This window comes from Oncorhynchus gorbuscha, linkage group LG25, assembly GCF_021184085.1.
Source record: "Oncorhynchus gorbuscha isolate QuinsamMale2020 ecotype Even-year linkage group LG25, OgorEven_v1.0, whole genome shotgun sequence".
Classification (NCBI taxonomy): domain Eukaryota; kingdom Metazoa; phylum Chordata; class Actinopteri; order Salmoniformes; family Salmonidae; genus Oncorhynchus; species Oncorhynchus gorbuscha.
The window spans coordinates 7,068,146-7,091,658 of NC_060197.1; the positions used below are offsets into that span (position 1 = coordinate 7,068,146).

The 23,513-nt window shown below is 44.9% G+C and overlaps 1 protein-coding gene and 1 pseudogene across 3 annotated transcripts; one reads left to right on the forward strand and one right to left on the reverse strand.

Moving 5' to 3' along the window:
* Positions 1-503: 503 nt before the first annotated feature.
* nup37 (nucleoporin 37) lies at positions 504-11,542 on the reverse strand. 3 transcript variants are annotated; one of them, XM_046329431.1, is made up of 10 exons: positions 11,396-11,542; positions 8,815-9,027; positions 8,495-8,619; positions 5,987-6,059; positions 5,632-5,726; positions 1,743-1,833; positions 1,461-1,642; positions 1,275-1,325; positions 896-989; positions 504-737 (listed from the first exon to the last, which is right to left on the reverse strand). In XM_046329431.1, exons 1-10 carry the CDS (start codon positions 11,396-11,398, stop codon positions 624-626), a joined length of 1,041 nt encoding a protein of 346 aa, XP_046185387.1. In that variant the 5' UTR covers positions 11,399-11,542; the 3' UTR covers positions 504-623. The 3 variants fall into 3 exon arrangements, with proteins under 3 accessions (XP_046185387.1, XP_046185388.1, XP_046185389.1); XM_046329432.1 differs by lacking the exon at positions 11,396-11,542 and adding an exon at positions 11,306-11,395; XM_046329433.1 differs by lacking the exon at positions 11,396-11,542 and adding an exon at positions 9,143-10,573.
* Positions 11,543-11,676: 134 nt separating this feature from the next.
* On the forward strand, positions 11,677-22,665 carry LOC124014260 (annotated as a pseudogene).
* The last annotated feature ends 848 nt before the right edge of the window (positions 22,666-23,513 follow it).

A 23,513-nucleotide genomic window follows, 5' to 3' on the forward strand; every position in this document is an offset into this window, starting at 1 on the left:
TCTTTTTAGTTTCCTGCCCTTGTCATAATCTCAAGGATAACCCAATAGCAGGAGCAGCCTGCATGCATTAGTCTTTCGCCTTCCCAGGCCTCACTCTACAGGTGTTTTAGGACCTACATGGGTGGTGACAGCTGTGTGTGTGTGTGAGACAGATTGTAAAACAGACACACACTCACCCATACACAGAGAGTGAACACCTGTAGAGGGATTGTGATGTTGACCGGTAGAGTAGAGTGCTGGCAGCATTGAGCACACACATTCCTGTGACCTGCAGCTCACCCTGAGGTGCTTGGCAGAACATCATAACAAACGAGCACTGATACAAAGCTTCTGAGAAAGACAGAACCAGCCCCGCTTTTCACAGAAGCCAAGTTCCACCCTTCTGTTTGTCTGGGTATGACAGTGTGTCTGTTTGTCTGGGCGGTCAGTTGTCGGACTCTAAAATAAACATCAAAAGTCCAGGATGTGTAAACTAAGTTCAGAAGTCAAAACAAACAAAAACATGGAAAATGAAATACTTTATTGAAAAATTATGAAAATAGAAATATCCAACCACACCTCATGTCAAACAGTTTCAATGTACATTTGCATTGCCTCCCGTATGTCCATAGGGAGTGACTGCATTACATTTCTGTCATCCAAAAAGAGAGCTTTCGGTCACCGCCAATGACACAGAGTGGGAGGGACCTGTGCCAGCTTAGACCCGCCCCCACCGTGGCTGATCCAATCATCACGGGCTGCAACCCCACCATATAAACGTAAGAAACCAAGTTCAGGACGCATGTTACGTTATCCTCATTTCCAACACTCTTACTGAACATTATTCCCACACTTTTATTACTCAGAAATCGACACACTGTGTCTATGCAAACAGGCAAACACACAGCTCACTGACCTGCGGGTGACCAAGGTGATGCACTAGTAACTGACTGCTGATCTTGCCTGGACATCCTGTTGTGGAGAAGAGATTCTCATTGACCCGAGACCACCTGGAAGACATGACACCCGTGGTTACAGTAATTGCCATCACCATTATCATCATCACCACAGCCATTATCATGGACGTCGTCGGCAGCAGCGGTATCAGCCGGACTACCACAACATGCATCACAATACTCAGAAGGTCAGAGGAATTGGAAGCATTCAGGATCCTTGGGACATCCCTACCCTAACCATAACCCTTACCTTAACCATTTAACATAATTTCAATGGGGGAGGGACATCCCAAGGATACCAGATAGCAAGGACTTTGGAAGCATGGACAAAGCAGATACCTGAAGTTTCCTGCTCGTTCTACATGGGCAGGCCTCTTCTCTTGTGGGTAACTATGAACAGACAAATAACCATTAACAAATCCCATGTCTTCATACAGTAGTGTTACACAGCATGTAACGGAGGTGATGGGTAACCTTGTCTGGGTTCAAACCCAGTCGGTCACAAGCATCTGTCCAGACACTCACCTGGAGCGGGTAATATCCCAGATGACCCAGTCGCTGCCAGTCACCGCGCCCACCTTGATGGTGTTGGTGAGGCACCAGTCGGCCGACATGAGTGGCGACTGGCCGCAATCCAGAGAAAGAATGGCCTGCTGGGTAACCAGGTCATAGAACCGTATCGTCCCTTTTTTCTCGGCCACCATCAGCTATACAGAGGACAAAAGTTTAGTATCACAAGCTCTTTTCACTCGCACTAAGTATTTAAACCCTCATTATGAAACTGGAGAGCACTCTTACTGAACGTACCTTGAAGGCATCTTCAGGATGCCAGCACACACTGACACCAGGAGAGCGTAGTCTAAATGTAGTGGTTTCATTCCCCTCCAGGTCCCACACCCTGTGGGGACAAGAGGCCATCAGCATGAAAGGGCACTAGCTGGACACTACAGGATGGCCAGAGGGGTTGTGCTCAGGGGAAATGAACCGTTTAAGGACCGTAAGAAAATGATTCTCCTGTCCTCAACTACCCGTTTAGAAAACAACCTGAGACAGGAAGTCTGCGATTCAAAAACAACTGGGTCTGAAAACAGGTCCTGTCAAAAATGACAAATTATCAAATCCAAAAAACAAGATTAATAGGCACTCAATTAGCTGTACTGGAGTTGGATGCGCGGCAGTGCTAAAAAAATAGCTTCCGGAGTCCTGCCACCCCGTGTGGGGAGGGGAGAGGCGATGACGTGCAGCACAGCGCAGGCAGATGCCTTGGTGCCGACAGCACACAAAACAAAGGATTACACACACTAATGGCAGCTAAAAATATAAAAAATAACAAAGACATCATGGCTGGCTGGATGTTTTTGTCTCACAGGATCCATGTCAAAAAAGCGAAGTTACAAGCCTCCATCCAAACCCACCTTTCCCCAGGCGTCTGAGACGCTCTTCAGAATGTACTCTAATGAGTGAGTAGTGCACACCAGGCCTGTAGCGATGCCAGTGTTTTTCTGAAAGCACGTAATGCCTGTGTGTAATTTATCTAACTTCTGTCAGTTGTCCAAGAGATGCGGACACAGAGCCTCACTAGTACCACCCTTCTTTCAGGGAAAAAGGGATCTTGGTTGTAATCTCCCCCTTGAGCTGTGAAGACAGGAGGGCGGGGCCATGCGCTGACGAGCGAGAAAGCAGAGGACACAAGTCAAACGTGCGCACGGATGTAATAAATCACTTGGAGAGGACAGGCTGCTCCCAAGACCAGGATCTACTCTTCAACCACATCGGAGAGCCCTCCTCAGCGAACACAAGGCCTCGAATCTAACAAAACATTCCCCTGAACCAGGGAGGAATAAACATGCAAGCGGTTTAAACATTTTAAAGGACTATGGTTGGGAGCGATGTGAATGCGCTGACTGATGAGGTCATGCAGAAGACATCTAATAAAAGGCCCAAGCCCATCTAAATGTCAAACATGTTGGAGAGATGTCTGCAGTAGAGGAGAGGATATGATTATGCCCCACCCCAGATGATAACCTCAGTAAACAAACTGTTCCTGTGTCTTCCCTGCAGGGGATAAAACACCCTCACGTTTCTCCATGAGAGCTTTTGCTTCTTGACTCGACAAGGAAGTCAGAATGGCCCTGTGTAGAGTGAGGGGCAGACCCTCCTCCATAGAGCATGAGCAAGGTTGGAAACCTCAGACCACCGCAGACAAACAAGCATAAACCCTCTCTTCTCAGACCACTCGCCAAGCAGAGTTCAATCGCACGCTACGCCGCATCCGGCCAAGTTGTGGTCCACCACTTTGCCCTTCAAATTTGGAAAGATTATGATTTAAAAATGATATATACATTTGTTTAAATGTAATCCTTGCTGAACAAGGTGAAAGGGGACAAGAAACAAGACTTAGACCACCACTGACAAAGAGATGTGTAATTGCATTACACTACAGCTGACGTGACATCAAGCAATAACACTGGGCTTCATGTACAATAGAGTTGAAAGGCGAGACTGCATTTGAAGTCTGTGTAGATGTGAGTTAGAAACAGCAGCCACACTTTTTCATTTCGGTCAACGTTTTCCAAATGACCTCAGGAAATGGGAAACGTAGTGTGCACCGTGTGAACTAAATTACGAGTGTGCAGGGTAAATAACTTTGGCGACACTCGACTGGAACGAGGGTTGAGAAAGATAAACAGTAATCCCGCCTCAGAGCCTCACAGGGGAGTCCAGGCAGAGGCGCACAGCACGCCGTCCTCCCCTCCCCGAAACCACACCAACATCCATCTTGATCAGACCTGCTCAAGTGTCTTGAACAATAACACGTTCTTTAACAGACATTTGGACTATTGAAATAATTATCTCGGCCATTTGTCATTTTTATTGGATCAGTTTGCTCCTCTCGCTAGAGTTGATGATGGGATACCCTAGAACAGAGCAGAAAGAAAGTGTGAGAACATGAGAAGAAAAGGAGAAAAGAGGAGATGAAAGACCGGAATGTTGTAGAGTGGACATGGACATACTAACTGACAGATAACTTGACTGATGGGCTAGAGGGGGGAGAAAGTCTCAAACTATTGCAATAACGCCTCAGAAATACTTCCCAAAAGGATGACACAAAGTAGATCATACACAAAACAAATAGTTGAGATCCTGCACAAATAGTTGCAGCAGGTGTCTCTGTTCAAGCCCCTTGAGTAAGCTGTATTCTGCTGATCCATGTCAACATGAAACCAGAGCTGGCTGAAGTGAGGAATCCATCTCACACAACAGAAACATACCTACTGCAAATCCAACTGGAAGCTAACAGACAATGGGAGCCAAGCCCAGAGAGGTTAGGACCTCTGGCAGACATTCTGACCTCCGTGGGAGGCTGCGACCGTCTAGCTGCTACAGGTGGCTACTCCGGCTGGAGTAAAGTTCCCACGAAGGAAAGGACAGTGCTGACAAAGAGCACAGCAGAGTTATGGTAGTGCAACCTGCCAAGTAGAGAAGACGGTCCACTGTTCTTTTCTCTCACCCTATCAGGGGTCTCGGTTTCTGTGGGCTGCCTGGAAGGCCCCTCTCCTGTTAACTTGATCTTTCCCCAGTTCCACCTTACTCTTCCTCCTGCGTCCTATATTTTTTCAACGTGACAGAACTTAAATCTTTCTGCAGATGGAGCCGAGCAAGCGTACCCGTTTTCTCTGGCCAGACCATTATAGAGGGAGGCTGAGGGAGAACTGTTCGCTGATGTTTCTCGCAGTAGCAGAGCTTCATCACCAGCCCGAGCTGAGGCCGCTCTCTCCCCACAGCCCTCATCCTAACCAACACTTTAGAGCATTTAAGCAGGGCGGAAGGAGATTGAGGAGATAATTCAACCATGGCCTGTATTTGATGACTGGAAGTGTAACCGCGAGCTCCAGGCTCCTGAAATTATGAGTTTATGAATCGAAAGCAGATGTTTCAGGTGTGTTTCTCATCCAGGGAGCTTTGGGTTTAAAGATGGATATGAGAGACGTGCTCTTTCAGGCTCGAGCGGAGAGAAAAGTAGGGGCCAGTCATTCATTTCTAAGCTGCTAACTTGATTAAACGTTCTCCCCCATCAATCACTGGTCAAACAATAAGAGCTCACATTGTGTGGGAAGGGGCAAAGAGGAAGTAGGATTTGGGCCAGGCTTTCGCCCTGTCTGGACCCTAGCTACAACCCTAGTTACTAACAGCTCATAATAATGGCCGGAACAGAGCTAATGGAATAGCAAACACCGGGTAACCATGTATTTGATACCATTCCACTGATTCCGCTCCAGTCATTACCACAAGTTTGTTCTCCCCAATTAAGGTACCACCAACCTCCTGTGCCAGGTTACCCCATGGTTACACCTTTGGCTAACGACACACTCTTTCCTTCCTTGCTCCACTACCTGGCTACTGATTGATAGGGGGGACCTTGTTAAGAGTCAACCCTAAGGAGGGGAACAACCTCCACCAGTACTGCAGCTAATTGGATTTACATATTTAACCAATTACTTTGAAAGGCTGGAGAAGCAGCGGTGTGATTCCGCACGGCAACACCGGCGTGTGTTGTGATAAGCATTGGGTTTCATTTTGGAAACAGTCAGGACTTTCTGCACCATTAACAGAGAACAGAACACAGATCCAAGAGCTGGGGGAAGACACACATATTATTCTTGCTGAATGAGACCGGGAGGAGGTTCGGACTGACCTGCATGTATGGTCATCACTGACCGAAGCGATTTGTTTCCCCTCCGTGGGTTCAAACACTAAGTGGTTGATGTAGCTGGTGTGACCCTCCATCACCTAGACAACCACACAGACATCACCACAGAAGACACAATTAACAAAACACTGCATTTGGTGCGAGCCTGTAAGACAGTTCCCTGGCTCCTTATGTGCTGGGTTCTTGATTAGACTAAAATAAAAAGCCATTCACTAAGTGCCTACTGTCAGTGTGCTATATACAAACGGCTTGATTTAAAGAAACCAGAAGCCAACTGAACTGACAGGTGCAATAGTTCCAGTGGGATCTAGTGGTGAGGGCAGGGGCTCCAGTACTCTACCTTGACTTCATGTTGATTCTGAAGATCAGAAGTCAACAGCCTCACTTTTCTGTCTGCTGCAGCAGTGCAAAATCTGGAGGGAAAGATGGAGAGAAAAACAAACAAAGAAAGAGAACATCAAAACAGAGCCCATCCTACTATAAGACACGCGAACGCACACGCACCCAGGCACACGTCCATGTCTATGCGTGTGTCTGACTGCACTGCAGCCCGGGCTGACACCTTTGGATGTGTGTGTGTGGTAAAGACTTGGACATGGATCAATGGAAACACTGCCAGGGAGATTCTAAGTGTGAAGATAAACATGGAGAAAAACAAAGATTCCTCATGCCATTTGAGCATTGCTAACGCCTGGGAGACGACTTTGCCTCTAATCAGTTGTAGTATATACCAGCGCCTGCAATTACTTACAATTACACTCACTTACAAGAAAAACACATCACACACATTTGCAGTCACAGGAACAGACGGATTTGGAATGATGTCACAATACACAGCCAGAATATTTCCCCAAGCAACTGGTACAGGTGAGTACACCAACAACTGATACATAGCCTAGTAGTTAGCGAATTGTGGAGGGCTTTTCACCCTTCTTTCAACTCAAACCTCTAATTCAATACATACTTCAGTCTTGCAATACGAACTAGGCTATCGAGATTTAGCCTACGCTGCAGGAATATTGTCAATGAAAGAACAAGTGCCAAGTGGGAGAACATTTCTTTATGAGACAATCTTCAAAGAGTTGTCAATGTCACAGGGTTGACTAATGACTGGGTCTGTTTTGGCCCTGAGCTGATTGATGCTGGGGAAGTGTTCCTGACAGTTCCCCAGAATCTAGCGGGAGGTTGCTGACTGGACCTCACATGGCTGGCCTGGTAGAATCTGGGATCCTCCCGCTACCCCCTCCTGCTCCTAGCACCCTCGCCGGCCCCTTCCTCAGGCACGCCAGTGAGAACACTGTGCTTTTCCTGGAAGGCATAACTACGTGCAAAACTAGGGGATGGACGGAACTTGAGCGGGGGAGCCATCAGTGTAATAACACGTGCGCACGTCACACGCCGGCCCCAGGGCCCTGCAGACTTAACCACGGAAGGCCAGGAAGTATCGCTATCTTTCCCTTTCAATTAAAGAAACATCTCCCACGGGATTACAACATTCCCATCCACCATTCCAATTAAGAGGAAAACTTTGCTTTCTATGTAATAACGTTCAACTTTAATCAAACCACACCTGAAATAACTGGGTTGGTATTCCACCGCTACAATGGGCCACAGACTAGAATGATGACTGAGCTTCTTCATACGGTAGGTGAATGAGGAATACAGCTGGGACAAAACTACTGAGGGTTTCATACCACTGACTGACACAGAGGTGGTGTAGATGGATGACCCAGAGACATAGTTAGATAAATATATACGGCTCTGGGATAAGTAGATGGTCAAGCCGTACATACCCAACGTTCACAAGAGGCAGGCCTCATTGTTCCTAGAATTGCTAAGCAAACAGCTGGAGGCAGGGCAGAGCTCCATTTTTATGGAATGGTCTGCCGATCCATATGAGAGATGCAGAAATGGTCTCAACCTTTAATTCTTTACTGATTTCTCATCTCTTCAGTAGGTCCTATGATTGAGTGTAGTCTGGAACCAGGGGTGCAAAGGTGAATAGCAACGCATTGGAGTGATGAACCACCCTTGCTGTCTCTGCCTGGCCGGCTCCCCTCTCTCCACCGGGATTCTCTCTACTGACCCTATTACGGGGGCTGAGAAAGTGGCTTGCTTGTGCTCTCTGATGCAGTCAGTAGGACGGGTGCATCACGTCTTGCCAGGCTCTTTTCGCTATACTCAACATCAGTGACTCAACCCACTCAAGTTATCTTCCTGTCTGGTCTTGCACCCCCTCGGGTTCATGTGATGGGGGAGATCTCCACGGGATATACTCGTGGCCTGTTGATATCCCTCTGGTGGTGTGGAGGCTGTGCTTTTGCAAAGTGTGTGGCCTTGTCCAGGGGTATCATGGGAGAGGGCCACAGTGTCCCCCGACCCCTCCGTCTCAGTCCCTAATATATATGCTGCAATAGTCTACCTACCGGGGGGCAAAGGTGGGTCTGTCGTATCGGACGTTTTTCTCCTGTCTGATTGGAGTCCTGTGTGATCTTAAGTGTCCCTCTCGCCCTCCCTTGCTTGCTTGCTTGCTCGCTCTTTGGGCTTTTAGGCTGGGTTTGTGTATAAGAACTATGTGACATCTGCTGATATAAAAAGGGGCTTATAAATACATTTTACGTAGGAAAGATGAAAAAAAAAAAACAGTAGTGCAGCTTCAACCCACAGCGGTGGCTGGTCCAAATAACCAACTAACCAAGTCTTCAGTCTGCAACATGAGCTGAATCAGCTGTTACTTACTGCAGGGCTGGAAAGAAAGCCTGAAACAACCAGCAGCACTCCGGGTCCAGACACTCTGATGTAAAGACAGAAGACAGCTGTAAGAACTAAAAGGTTTAAGGCAGGCTACCTGATGAGTTGGGGCAGCTTGTCCAGCCGAGACTCAGGGCTCCATGCGAGGCAATCCACGCGTAACGCATGATGGAAAACACGCAGTGTGGTGAATTCAATCCCCTCTACCTCCATGTCCTCCTCCTGCACAAACAGTGGTTAACGTCACACATACAGCAGTGGTTTACATCACACATGGCACCAAAACACAGACTGTTTCTCATTTCCTTGTCCCCCCTATCCATGCCTCCTCAGAGAGGAACCTCTTCAGATTCATTTTGAGAAGGGAGGCTAGAAGAGAGGATATGAGGAAGAGGAATCTGGCATGCTACCACTCACCTGGAAGCGGCAGGTGCCAACCACCACATACTGGTTTCCTCCATAAGCCAGAAGGGCAGCTGAGCCACTGTCAAAGGGGCTGAACTCCACCACATGGACGTAGTCGTCACAGGGCACTGTGTAGCTGGCTCCTCGACCAGAGTCCTCCATGCTAAATGTATTTTTGGTGATGTTAATGTCCGGTGTATTTACTCTTTGGTTTGACTTTACCACCTGCATCAGGATTGAAGAGGGGTTAATATCAACTTCCTGATACAGAAACAGCACATCTGTATTGAAAGCCAAAAATAATACTTCCGTATGCATACACAAGTGAGGCAAAGCTTACATTCTCCAGTATTGGGCTAACTCATTGAGGGGGATTCATATAGCCTAAACGTTAATGTGCCTGTTTAATTTCTGTGGTAGTCACTGAGGAAATCACTGTAGGGAGTGACAATAAGATAACCATGAGATCAGAACTTCCCTAAATGCAAAACCAGTCATATAGATCCCTTGCTACAATTTGACTAGGAGAGATATACCAGAAACACAGACTTGCCCGGCTTTTCTAGGAAGGGTGCGGTGAAACACCCTTCTTCCGGCACATGCTGGTCGGGGAGGTTGTTTATATGGAAGTTTTTTTAATTGTGTGAAAGGTCATAGGTGACAGCTGTAAGTGATCACATAATGGGACATCATTCTTGCTGTTGTACTGACATCATGTAGGCTGCAGGTTCCCAAACTGTACATTCCCAAAACCTTTCACTCAGACCCCACTTCCAGCATTGGGGAACATCCCCCAACAGGCACCACGTCCATTTCTATAGGCATAAGCACTGTTCATAACACAAACTGTTCACCCCTCTTGTTGGCAGAGAGAAAATGTTGCTGTTTTTAAAGCACTAATGTGGATTCATGTGAATTGAGTGACTCAAACATTACAAAATCTATGGGGAAAAAAACATTAGCTGACATGGGCTAGTTGATCTGGACATTTCTGATAGGTATGCAATGACTGACATGACAAGAAAACGGACAATGCACTACCCCCCAGTTTGGAAACCACTGGGCTATTGGACTCAAGGTTAACAGCTAGGGGGATCCACCAAGTGAAGGCAACAGAACACCATTTCACTACACTGGATCATTCAGTCTCAAGTGTCATTGATTGCAGTCTTAAAAGGGCAATGTGCAGTTCGAACTGCCACTGATTTGGTAAACAGCTGCGGGATGGGGCTTGAGAAATGTAACCACTCAAATTCATGGACAGAGCTATGGATGGAAGTACTGACCATCTATGACAGGGGTAGGCAACCTTGGTCCTAGAATGTCACAGGCACTTCATATTTTTAATTTAACTGACCTGGAAGACCAGGTGTGTTGAATTTAGGCAATCAGGGAACTGATCAATTAACTAAGTAACTAACGCAGTGTGGTGCCTAGTTGGGACAAAATCCTGTAGTATCTGTGGCATTCCATCCAATAACAGGGTTAACTACCCCTGATCTATATCAAAAGTATAGGATTAATCCGATTTTGAAGCTATACAGTATTTGCAAACAAAAGGAATAAAAAAACAAGCTTACATTGTGGGTTCTGATTGTGGTATGACAGTTGAACTAAGCTCACGAGGCATCTAGGATTTATATTATTCAATAGTCAATGGGTATGCAACAAATAAATACATATTTAAAAAGGTCTACAAATTATTGTAGTAACTTCAAATTGCCCTTTTAAGCAGGCAAGCTAAAAAAAATGTTTTACCTTTATTTAACCAGGCAAGTCAGTTAAGAACAAATTCTTATTTTCAATGACGGCCTAGGAACAGTGGGTTAACTGCCTGTTCAGGGGCAGAACGACAGATTTGTACCTTGTCAGCTTTGGGGTTTGAACCTGCAACCTTCCGGTTACTAGTCCAATGCTCTAACCACCTAGGCTGCCGCCCCGAGGGGGCTTGGTTCGTTCTAAAATGTTTTAGATAACCCCGTATCTCAGGAGTTAAAATGTCTGGATAGGCATGAACAATCCAAATATATATGCTACACATAGAAGACAGGCTATAACATAGTTAGTAGGTTAGGGTCAATGAGGCATGCCCTGGCTATTGCTAGCTCAACAGTGCACAAACGGTCAGTACTGTAGCTAGCTAGAATACTTAGTTCGCGGCCGATAACTAGGTAGACTTATCTTCCTTGTAACCACCAGAAAGGTGGTAGCCTTGGCTTCAGGACATGCTCTGATAATGTAACATTGTGAAATGCTATGTAACTAGCAGCCCCCCCACTGTTGTAAAAGCTAGCTTGCAATATAGCAGCGCTTGCTAACTAGCCTTAACGTCCAAACACAACGCTAGTTAGCTGATAGACAACTAATGTCAGCCAGGGAAACTACTCAAACGCTAGCAGCCTACAACACACTACAGCGATTAAAAGTGATGACAATATAATGCAAAATATTTCAACAATTAACGCGGCCTTTTAACTAGCATATAGCTTATTCATAACCATACCTACGCGCGCCTTTCAGCATGTTAGCTACAACTTCTGCCCCCCCAAAAAAATGCATTTGTTCCCCAGTTGATGTCCGTGTTGGAACGTACCATGCCATTTTATTCTTCAATTCTAAGGGGACCACACTGAGATTAAAAACGCAATGGTTCAGCGCTTTGACACGTTACACACTATTGCTATATTAAAAGCACGTTATAAAATAATAATTAATAAACGTTCTCACACGAAACATAGTCAGACATGCTAAAAACAATATTGGGTTCTGTGATAATGAACCACAGAAAGCGGTTGAAACAACGTGGGCGTGGTTAAATGATGACACAGAATCTGATTGGTCAGAGTGGTTATTTCGCAGAATTTAAAAAATGTCAACGCATCAGCTGCTTGTGCATTGGCTACGTGGGTGAAGAATGTATTTTGGCGATACGCTCACTACATACGCCCCTGTTTTGAGGCTGTAACATTTGTTTAGGTAAGTATGTGTTTAATGGTGTTTTATATTTTCACTAGCTACCAGCAACCTACAACAGTATTCTTGTAGATCTTATATCCACTTTAATTAACGTTAAACATTCTAACTAATACATTGTTATAAGCCGTCATACAGTACCTCGTTTGTATTGGTTACATTGTCGTTTTTAGGGTTTCAGTACATATAACTAAACCGTCTTGTTTATAATCTTCACATGGACAATCGCGAATTTAGAGGACAGTCTGAAGACAATAGTGAGAACCTTAAGGCGAGAAGGGGTGGAAATATGTAAACTTACTAGAATTCTACACTTTATGCCATTGGGCAAAGGAAAATGGTGGTTTTATAGCTACTTATACCATTCTGCAATGAGGCTGAGAATTTGTCATTTTTTAAAGCGAATTTCCTGCTATTCTGCCCATTTTGCCATGAGGCTGAGATTTTTTGTTGTTGCAGTTTTACAGCTAATTTCCTGTTATTCTTAGCATATTTGATATGGCTTATAATGTGTTCATATTCTATTGGGGACCATGTATATGCTACAATATCAGTACTTGTTGCATTTACAACGTGTCTAAATCCTAGCATCTACTGATTTCAACTAGTTTATAGCTGTAGATTGACTGCATTGTTTGACTGTATAATAGTGGCAGTTAATTTTTTAAATATTATTTTTTAAGGAATCATTCATCTAAAGCTGGCTATCTAACAAACAACATACAGTGCGGACATTTTTCCCATTCATTATTTTACACCACCTTTATCACAGCACTGGTAAACCATGGTTGACCCAAATGACTGGTCTTTATCCCATCAGAAGAAGCTTCATGTCCATTCGGGTGTACGACTCTTGCGTACCACGTAGGCCCCCTAAGCCTGCTGTGGTACGCCAGTGACTGTGGTCCTAACAGACACGGGGATCAAAGTCATAACATTTAGTGACAACACATTTGGAGTTACGCCATTAAGGCAATTCGTTTATCTGCACCCTTATTATAGCCATTTGGGCCTGGTTTCCCCTGATCACATGGTCAGGAAAGACTCCTGACCCTATAATAATAACATAAGTTGTCCCACCCTTGGTCCCACCAGACTGTATGGGAGGATAATTCACCATGAACTATGCATTCTGATTCCCTTCACAGGCAGCAGTCATGGCTGTAAGCCATCTGCTTTTGCTCTCTTCTGACAGAAGAGTGGAGAGTTCACTGTTGCACTGAGCGACGTCCTGATGGCCTGGAAACACTTACTATTAGACAAACTTCACCTGCCCCTTTACAATGACTCTTCCTGACCAGAAAACTATGACATCATCAGGAAAGAATATGACTCCTTTCTGAAGCACACCAACACTATGGACCTGATTGATATCCACTCTATGTACAAACAGCTGAGGGTTGATCCGGACCCTGAGGAGCCTCTGAGCTCAGTGAGTATTAGTCCTGATTGAAACTAAGATGAATGACCATGATTGGAAGTTTTAGTCAACTGTTTGATATAGTCTCAAAGGCCAGTTACTCTAACTGCCAAATCTGTGTTCATGTTGTTGCCATGGTCCAGCTGTTTCAGTCCAGTAACATGGAAACCTATGAGGTGAGGGATTCCCTGTCCCAGGTCCCCTCGACTCATCAAGCAAGTCAAAGCCATGCAGCACACAGGTAAGCAGATATGTCATAAGCATGTATGAACATGTCAGCATAGTGTAAGCAAACTGACTCTCCATTTTCTCCTCACATGAGAGAAGGTGGTATGGCCAGAATATTAAATGTTACATTGGCTCATATCGTTGTGCAACCAAGGTACTTTCTTTCTTTCACTCTTCCCTCTCGTTTTCCCAGTCAGCCTGGCAAGCCTTTTATTCGCTCTTAGCTTTTCCAGTCTTTCTCAGGCACTGGAATCTGTCTCGCTCTTATTAACAGGAACTTTAAATCATATCACTCAGATTTAAGAGCGAAATGTGAATTAAATTACCAGGCAGATGTTTTAAAACGCAACAGACATTGTGGGCTAGGACATGCACTGCTCTCTCCAGGCTGCTGCCCTGTCAACTGTCTGATTTATGAGTGGGTAGAATACGGGTTGCTACTGTAATACTGCCTGGGGATGACAAGGTTTTTGAAATGTTGGTTTGGGTTGAAGATGGTGTTCTGACTTTAAATGGGGCCGTGTGTGTGTAGTTTGTGGCATCGGCTGTTGTTTTTAAAGGCTGCTAAATCCCCAATGGGTAGGAAAGGTGGCGAGGAGTGTCTTCTGCTCCTATCTGGATCAGCTGGTCAACTCCAAGAATGACCTGGCCCTAGCGCACACCATTGACACCCCTGGCAGATCGCTCGGACGTGTAGCTTTTACTGACCTGAAGCACGGAGCAAGAACATGTCACTCTTCTTGGTAAGAATGACAAAATGGCCTCTACACTTTCCATGTCTATTTCCTATCATTACACTGACGTATGGGTTTAGCCAATGAATGTTGACGACATGACAATCCTATGATCTCGTAATGTTAATCATCTATATATTGCAGGCTGCGACATCATTTGCCAGAGCGGTCCAGCTGGGAGGGAAGGGCTATGCCCCCGCTGAGTCTGACCTGAGGAAACATGTTAAAGACCTGTCAGACTTTGTCCATTTCACAGACAATCTGGAGGAGATATTGGGAGACAACCCTAACCCAAGGTGCTCAACCAGCTTGGTTGTATTCATTAGTGCACATTGTAGCAAAACATTTTGGAATGGAAGGTAAAAACCTAACCTTTATTAATGGATATGTTTTTGTACTGTAGTCCCTCCTGGTTTGTCTGTTTTCTTCTGTTCGGTGCCTAATGAATACCACCATGGCCTGGCAGACTCCATCTCTGCTTACCCTTGTCATCAAATCCCACCTGCCTATTGCTGTGTACAGATCTGATTTTCCCCTAATGACTTCTGCCCCAGGTTCTCATGATAACATGTGAATTACTAAAACATGTTAATCTCGGCTACATCAAAGTAAAATTGACTAAAAGTAAAAAGATTATATGTTCCTTCCTTGGTTTGATTACTTAGTTAAATTGTCATCAAACTTTAAGATTTCATTGATCACTTTCATGGCCTGTGTATAATTACAGATTGATTCAGATTTTCTCCATCAAGCGTTTGGCAGTGCCACAAATGTGGTTAAGAGATTGTTTGGTCATTGGATGAAAACGTGTGGACTGAACTTTGATCTAATGCAATGGGAGAAGCCATGCTGTGTCACAACAAGGCCTCATTTCCCCTGAATTGCAGTAGCAACTACAGCGCTAGATGATTGACACCTTGGCACTCAGATATATAGCTGTAGAGTCCATGATATTGGATGTATTGTCCCAGTTCCCTCATAGCAGGGGCCTTCTGGGTGTTTATGACTGAGGATTTTCTCCCTGCTCTGCTGTGGTGCCTCTCTGATGGGACACTGGACTGATCTGATGCCAGAATGGCTCTTTCAACAGCCTGCACCCCTACCTCCCCCTTCACACCCTCGGTAGAGTACTGTATTTCCACACACAAACACCTTCTCTGAAGGGTTCAGGGCCTCTTGTTCAGCTAACATCTGGTATCCCAGATGATTCTCTTCCAGACTCACTCCCCTCTCATCATAGCTGGGTCAGGGAATCTAGCCTGCTCCTTCTTCACCCCACCTTGCTACAGTGTTGACACTTGCTGCTCTTTTCACACACCCCAATAATGTTGCAGTCACTTCATGGTCAGTGGTGACTGAATAAATAAAGGTGAAATAAAAAAGTGATGAGTGAACCCTTAGAAGAAGGGAGCGTCTTTATAATCTTTCTACCCGAGGCCTATAAGTAGAAGGCTGCTTGACTTGTCTTCGTAATGGATTACATAATTACAAATGTTTTATTATATTTTATGTACGCCTGTTTTTCTCAATATTGCTGGCGTTCGTCTGGTGACCAGTATCAGGACAGCTCTGAAGGGGCGGGCCAGTGGAGATGTCAGCTGCAGCATACACAATGAGACCGCCAAGGACCTCAAAGAGCAGATCGCTCAGATCCACCTGTCCCACAGACTGCAGTCGGCTAGTGGGACAGGGATCAGCCCAGCCAGGGTATGATGCCTTTCTGGGCCAACGGATCCAACCTCTCTCAGCCTACATGTATATGTCATGGCCCTTTTTGTTTGATCCACATCAACGCCATCATCTTAACACTATAGTGTTTTGTGTATATCCTTTTCAGCCTAGATACCATGCTATTAACCACACCACTGCTTATGGAGGTCGGGAGACTGAAGGTCCTGAGCATTGCTGGATGAAGATGCTTTGGCACCGCCATTCAGGAACAAGGCCGTCTTACTCTCTGTGGATCAGGCTGTTCTCAGTGGGGAGGAGGGGACCTGCATGCTCTTACTGTTCCGGTAAGCCTCATCTCGCACGCACACACACACTAATCAATGCTTAATATGCTAATAATTCATAGGTTTTCACAGCCTCTCTAACCCCTAACTCATAAACAGCTGCTTTCAGTCTGATTTGCTTCTGTGTCCTCAGATCCCCTGAGGTTCCCACAGGCTCCTCTCCAAAACCCCTGCAGCCCCACGTCCAGGAGTGACAAGATCAACTCAAACCCAAGGTACACACAGCCCGCCCACCCTCCAAGTAGGACCAGGAGACCCGAATACGAAACATTGAATCAGATGTCCAAACATTGAAAAATAATGTCTTTACGTTTTGTAATTTCTCCCCGGTATTGTATTATTTATTTGCTCAGTTGACGCCCCTCATCTTGTAACTGGCTTCTACACGTTCACATTTGTACAGCTGTGTTATTGCTACCGTTAATCCAGTGTGTTGCTCTGAGTTGAGTCTGGGGTATAGAACTACTCCTCTACAATCGGGGATTCAAACCGGCAACCTCCCAGTGACACGTTTTTGTTATGCTTCTCAACAGGGCTCCACCCTCTTGGTTTGATAAGTAGCTGGTCAGAAGATGCTCTACTCTTCTGTTTTTGTCTATCCCTCTGAGGTTTTGCCTGTTTACTGTGGTCATGGTATAGCATCCCTAGATGTGTTCTCTTCATTCATTATCATTAGGCCTGGGACAATACCAGTATTGCAATATTTTTCCATAGCAAAAATGAAAACACAAAGCAGAATTCTTTGGTCCTTTTAAAAATACATTTTTTTTTAAAGGATACAGATTGTCTGCTGTAGCTTGGAGAAAGAAAAAAAAATGTGACAAACAACATGTTTGTTTCCAACATTTGGGTTCTTTTCCTAAAGTGGAACCCGCTTCATGATTTATTTTTATTTTTTCCTTGCCACGATACTATACTGGTATCGGCCCAAATGATCTTGATATAAACGGATTGATATAACCAGCGGATGTGGAAATTCTCCGTTAGCAGTGTGGTGTTTGCAGCCTGGAAGACTGTGGGCTTATCGACTTGCCTCCGTGTACATGTTTGCTGTTTCCACGATGCGCTAGTAGAATTGAGACCTGGTGCTAACATGCTGTGCTCGTCAGTAACAAGTATACCGTTCCCGCAAATACAACCTGGATGTAGAAACTGCTTACTCCTCTAAAAACAATGACAGTTTGAGATTTAAAGGGGCTGGGTTGTTCTGTCTCTACATGAAAGACTGCTTGAACCCCTTTCAAACATGTGTGCTAAACACATTTTGTGGAAATGGGCTCCTTTATTTGATTGCGCTAGCAGATGTCACTTTAGCTCCCCACATTCTGGCCGTCTTCCTGTGAGTGCGCTGTAATGGTCCCTGGGCGGCTCACCGCTTCCTGAACTCGGCGGGCGGAAGCTGCATCCACTTCACTTTAAAGATGCCATATCAGTCACTTAACTCGACTAGTAAGGGAAACTTGAATGGTTGTTGTCTGCTGAATGTCTTTATCAACCCGGGCCCCTGTCCAATAGTTTCATCATACTCTGACGGCAGTCACCTGGCACACGTGCTGATGGTCACATTTGAGTTTTTGCATTGCGGTTATTTTTTTCCATGCTTTTGTGTCTGTTTCAGACAGATTAAACACAGCAAGTTAAGTGAGCTTGATGATGTATTGAATTGCATAATTTGGATGAATAGTATGATGCATTATTGATTGACGTCTCTGTGATAATTTGATCTCTGTAACAAGATGCCTTTCAATGCTTTGACTTATTCCTCTTCCCCATGAAATGAAAGCTGGCTCATCATAAGAGGAGCTGCCATAAGAACACAATGTGTCTGCCAACTCCTCACCTAATATCCTGATCTTGCAGGTGGGCTATTGGGCTTGTGTGCGTGCATTCAAAAACAAACACCAGACCCGAGAACAGAGCAATTGCTTGCACCTGCTGTTCCTTGAGGTCTCATCGGGATGGGCTTACCTTAGCCTGGCCAACCAGTCTATAGAGGTTGTCTTAGGACAGCCTCAGAAGCAGTGCCCCCCCCATCCTCTCCCTGTAATATAACTAGATGCTGCTCTTTCCAGCTGCTGTAATTGGATTAAGTGTGAGCTGTATGTCAGGAAGACGTCTTGTCAGTCTTTTACCTCTTTGCCTGCGTTATGTTCTCCCCTGTCCTTCATTATTTCTGGCTTTAGCGAGGCGTTTTTATCAGCATGTAACGAGGCTACGTGTACATTTCATGCTTGGTGATCCGAGGGTTAAATGTTGTTTTAGGTGCTCGTTTGAGAAGTTATTTTGAGTTCTTTGAACAGCCTTCTCTCTGGACTTTAATTCCCCCCCTTTGCTTTACAGTCCCACCCAGCTTTGCACACCGTTCTTTTTTCTCCAATGGATTCCTTCTTCCCTACTGCGGTTCTGCTGCTGGCCTGGAGGGAGAAATCTTTGAGTTGTGATAATCCCCAGCAGGCCAAGATCAAACAGGGGATGAAGGAGTGGATCAGCCAGGGCCCGGTTTCCCGATAGTGATGGAATTTAGGCTTACGGGTGTTTTTAACGATGACTCTTGCCTAAAACGGCTAAATATGTAACATGCGTCTCCCAAAACACAACGCAGACAGAAGGGTCGTGAAGTGCATCTTGGAGCATGTGTCCAGGATGATGGGAGCGCTACTCTCGGATCCGCTTTCTCCATTCGAATATTTCCTTAATTATAAAAAGTTATTTCAAAATACTGACAACAGATCAGCTCCGAGCGATATTACCACCCATTGCGGTTTATTGTAATGCCTACCCAATAAAAATGCAGTTAAATCAGATTTGGCATATTGCGCACATGATACAGTAGGCTACACACCATGAAATGTATTGAAATTATACAGAGTAGCCTACAAGTAGAAACATGTATAACTCAATTGATTGAACATAACATGTATATTTCAATGTTATCTCGATTTTAATTTGTAGCATATTTTTATACTTCCCTTGTTTGTCAATTGCAAAGACAACTTGGTTTTTCTGTTATCCGTGGTCAGACGGATAAACCATGTGATTCTTTGTTTTGCGGGGATCTGTATAGAATGTGATGCGGGAGGGCAAAAAAGCACCTGACGCACTTAGCTGTTCTATGAGTGCGAGGCAGGCGTTAGATTACGAGCGTTTTCAAGTGCAACGTTAACGAGACAGATTTAACGCTACTCCTACGGAGGAAACCGGTCCATGAGCCCTATACTACGTACGTGGTTTGAGACATTAACGGGGTAACATTGTTCAACGAGAGAGAGAGAGAGCAAGTTCCATTGGCAATTTTAGCATGTAAGTATTGGTGGGGATAACTACCCCAGTTTTTTAAAATAAAAGGTGCATGCCAGCAAAGACACTACAAGACACTAAACAATAGCCTAGTGGTTAGAGCATTGGACTTGAAACCGGAAGGTTGCAAGTTCAAACCCCCGACCTGACAAGGTAGAAATCTGTCGTTCTGCCCCTGAACGGGCAGTTAACCCACTGTTCCTAGGCCGTCATTGAAAATAAGAATTTGTTCTTAACTGACTTGCCTGGTTAAATAAAATAAAAAAATATGAATTGCACTATAACTGTGACAAACGGTGCCCAAAAACTGTTAGGGCCCACATAAAGCTTTCCCAACAGCAGAGTTTTCTTTTCAGCACCATGGAGTTAACCTTTACCACCACTTCACCTGGATATCAGTGGCGCCTTGTCTGGCTGTGAAATTCAGCCACATTTACTGCCTTTAAAAAAAATCTGATATGGATTACTTGCTAAAACCAAATGTGGTTTCTACTGACAATTGAGATGTTCAAACTATGGCATAAGGGAATGATGCGCGGATGAGGCGATCTTCAATTTTGAGTAAGACTTTTAATGAGCGAGTTAAGACTAGTCTATTTCAGCACTTTTGAAATGTACAGCGACAGAATTCAGAACATGGGCAATTCTTACAGTATTCGCACTGTACACCATGACCTTTCCAAATATTCACTTCAAGCCTATTTCACACCATCGCCTGCGGAATTTGCAATGACTTTTCATTCGTTTTGATTTCGGCAGAAATTAAAGTGTGACACTGACTCGCCCATTTATTAAGGTTTCGGCATTGTCTCGATGAAGAGTTTGGCGTTTGACTTGCCATGTGCGACATGCATGTGCAGTTACGGCGGACAATCAATATACACTTTTGTAGTATGGAGGAAGCCTGAGAATGAGAAGTTAACTGAAGCTGGCTAGATTTAGAAAAACCTGAGTAGCTCTAGCTTCAATCATAGTATACTCCTGGGGCTGCTGCGATCGTGGGCTCTGGAGATCAGACTCGCTACTTTTTTTTTAATGATTATTATTTTTTAATGGGCTTCTAGGTTCATTGTCTAATGGCGGCTTGGCTGAAAAATTGTGAGGTAATGAAGTTTTTCCTCCAGAACTTGCAACAAATTAGTTTAGATTAACAAGCCTGTTCCTGGAGATCTACCATCTTGTATATTCACTCCAACCCTAATCTAGTGCACCTGACCCTAATAATTAGCTGGTTGATAAGCTGAATCAGGATGGTTACAACTGGGGTTGGATCGAAAACCTACAGGAGGGTACCTCTCCAGGAACAGGGTTGAAGAGCTGTGATAATTTCTCTTTGATATTTTTTTTTAGGCCAGAGAGCGAACCATCTGATCTCAATTTGCCTGCACGTACCAGGACAACTCGGAGCCACCCCTCAACCGCGTGCTGGACTTCCCCAGCATCATCCAGGGCCCCACTTGTGTGCAACATGCTCCCAAGTGGACCCTCACTACTGTGGATTCCACCTCTGCCCAGCTCCTTGACAGCAGAGGTAAAAATGTCTAGTTGTGGCATCATTCTCCCTTTCTCAGAGACCTGTAACTGCATGTACTAATCTGCATGCTGGTGAACTGCTCCAGATTTCCTCACATATAGTGCAGCGCAGTTACATACCCCCCCTCCCCTTCAGGGATTGGCTTCTATTCCCTCTGACGCCACAGATTCGGATCGATGCCCAGACCCACCTTCCCAGCCCTGGCCTCGAACCCTGCCCAGTCCCAGCCCTGGGACTGGTACTTACGATCAACCTTTAAATGATTCCCCATTTTATAAAACCTGGCCGCCCCCACATCTGTAGTAAAAACCTAACCCCCCCCCCCCTTCTTTCTGTGGGAATCCAGGCTCTGCGCCATCGGTTTACATGACAAATGTTCACTTTCAGCCCGCTAGAATAAACACTCTGGCTGTTAAACTACAGGCTAACGTCAGCAATTTTATCCGTTTTTTTTTCTTTCCCCTTTTTCCTTCCTCTCTTATGTCAATTTTTTTCGACCCCAATTGTTAAGCTCTATTACTGTTTCCTCTCTCCAGTGGAGGTTTACCCAGAGGCTGAGAGGAAAGAGGCCCAGCGAGGAGGCACGACCCGGGGGGTTGCCACAGCGCTGGGGCCCAGGAGTGGAGCAGGCGGGGGCGGTCTGAAGACCAACATCCAGACAGAAGGAAGCTCAAGGCCTGTAAACGGAAGCTGGTGGATTGTAGCGAACATTGTGGGTCAGAGAACCAGCTCCCTCTGAAGAAACCCCTCCACCACTGTAACATCAACCAAATTGTCATGGAAGAAAGACCCAAGTAAGAAGAAACTGATTGCCAGACAGGGCAAGCTCACCAGCTTCTTCAGATTGTAAACTATTCATTGTCGTGTTGAAGTAGAATGCAGTACTAGTAATGTTTTATTTAATCAATGGTCTGTCTTTGAAGCTGAATGTTCCTGTAATCAATTGCACTTGTTTTTCCCCCAGTGGAGTTTGGCCTGATTTCAGAGGCTTTATTGTACTTTCTATTTATTTTTTGCCTCTGTTGTGCTTTCCAACAATTGACAGACATCATCATTTTGAAAGAAAGATCACCAGCTGTCGTGCGTCTGTGGGAGAGTGTAATGCAATGATGCAGAAGAGCTGTTGAGGCAATGTGGAAAGTCTGAGAGTGGTTAAAACCCAAGCAGATCTGTTTGACAGCCGATCTGCGGAGGCTTGGCCTGCAGTTTATCTCCCTCTAAGACAAAAGGCCCACCGCTAGACACTTCTCCTCTCTCACATGCATCTTCACTACTACTATCATAAACAGTATAGAATTTCTTATTTTCTTCACCTGAACAATGGTGACTTTCCAAATGTTATGTGACCCAGAATTGACACGTACAGTTGTTTTCAGGTTTCTCAAAACATTTTTAATAGTTTTATACATGGTTTGTGTTTTAGAACCATGCCACAGATGTAAGGAACACATAAGGAAAGCGTATTTGTTTTTGCAGGAGATTGACAGACGGCAGGGCAGCAGTGTAGGATCCACCACACTCTTATGCTTGCGAACAGGGTCGATACACTCGTCCTATCATGCATCGCAGCACTGGAGGGAATAAAATTGGTAGAATTGCAGTGATTAAAAAATAATAATTTAAGCATTAAACTGTTTTTAATATAAATGTCATAACCTTCAACAGTCTTCAGTTTGATGCTTTTATATGTCTGAAATGTCAGAAGTCCAGCTGATAAAACTCTTGTTCCAAGTAATGAATGGAATATCATGGTGAAAAGTGTCAACACCCTCATTGATGGTTTTAATGCCGGTATCGTGTCATCAAGTCACCCATTTGAGATGCTGAATGACGGTGATCTTTCTAATGCCCACGATTGAACGTCGCTGGTCGATACTTACTCTCAAGGTCGGCCTCCCTGCGCTCTACTTTCAGGCTATATTCAGCAGGAGAGTGATCTGTGGCTCGGTCGGGCAGGACAGGAAGGGCTCGGGAGAAAGCTGTGTTCATGCCACGTCTGGTGTGCCCTTTCAGTCCAATGTCCTGTGGGACAGAAGGCTAGGTCACTGTCTGGCAGGCTTCCTTTAGTGGATCAGCCAGCCTCTACATTAGTATTCTCTATCCACTGATGATTCTATTGCAAAATCAGATTTGGTGCACCAAACCCGAAGGTTATCTAGCTTGCATGATACAACAAACATATAACAATACACATGAAAGGGCTATAGAATCCAATGTCAAAATTAATTGGACTTTGGGATGGTGTTTTTCCTTTCCATTCATTTGGGATTGATGCATGCCATTTGCCAGATGGACATTTAAGAAGCGGCACAGATCTTCTGGGTCTCAAACCCCGGCCTTCTGGAGTCCTGAGCCAGGCCATATGAAACCTGTATAAAAGTGGCCCCAGTTATCCAGACATCTAATCTGCCCAAGTGGCTTTATAACCTCTCATCACTCTCTCCTGTTCCAGTACAGCAGAGATAACCATGACTTGCATGACATACAGATGCCAGAAACTGAATCACTCC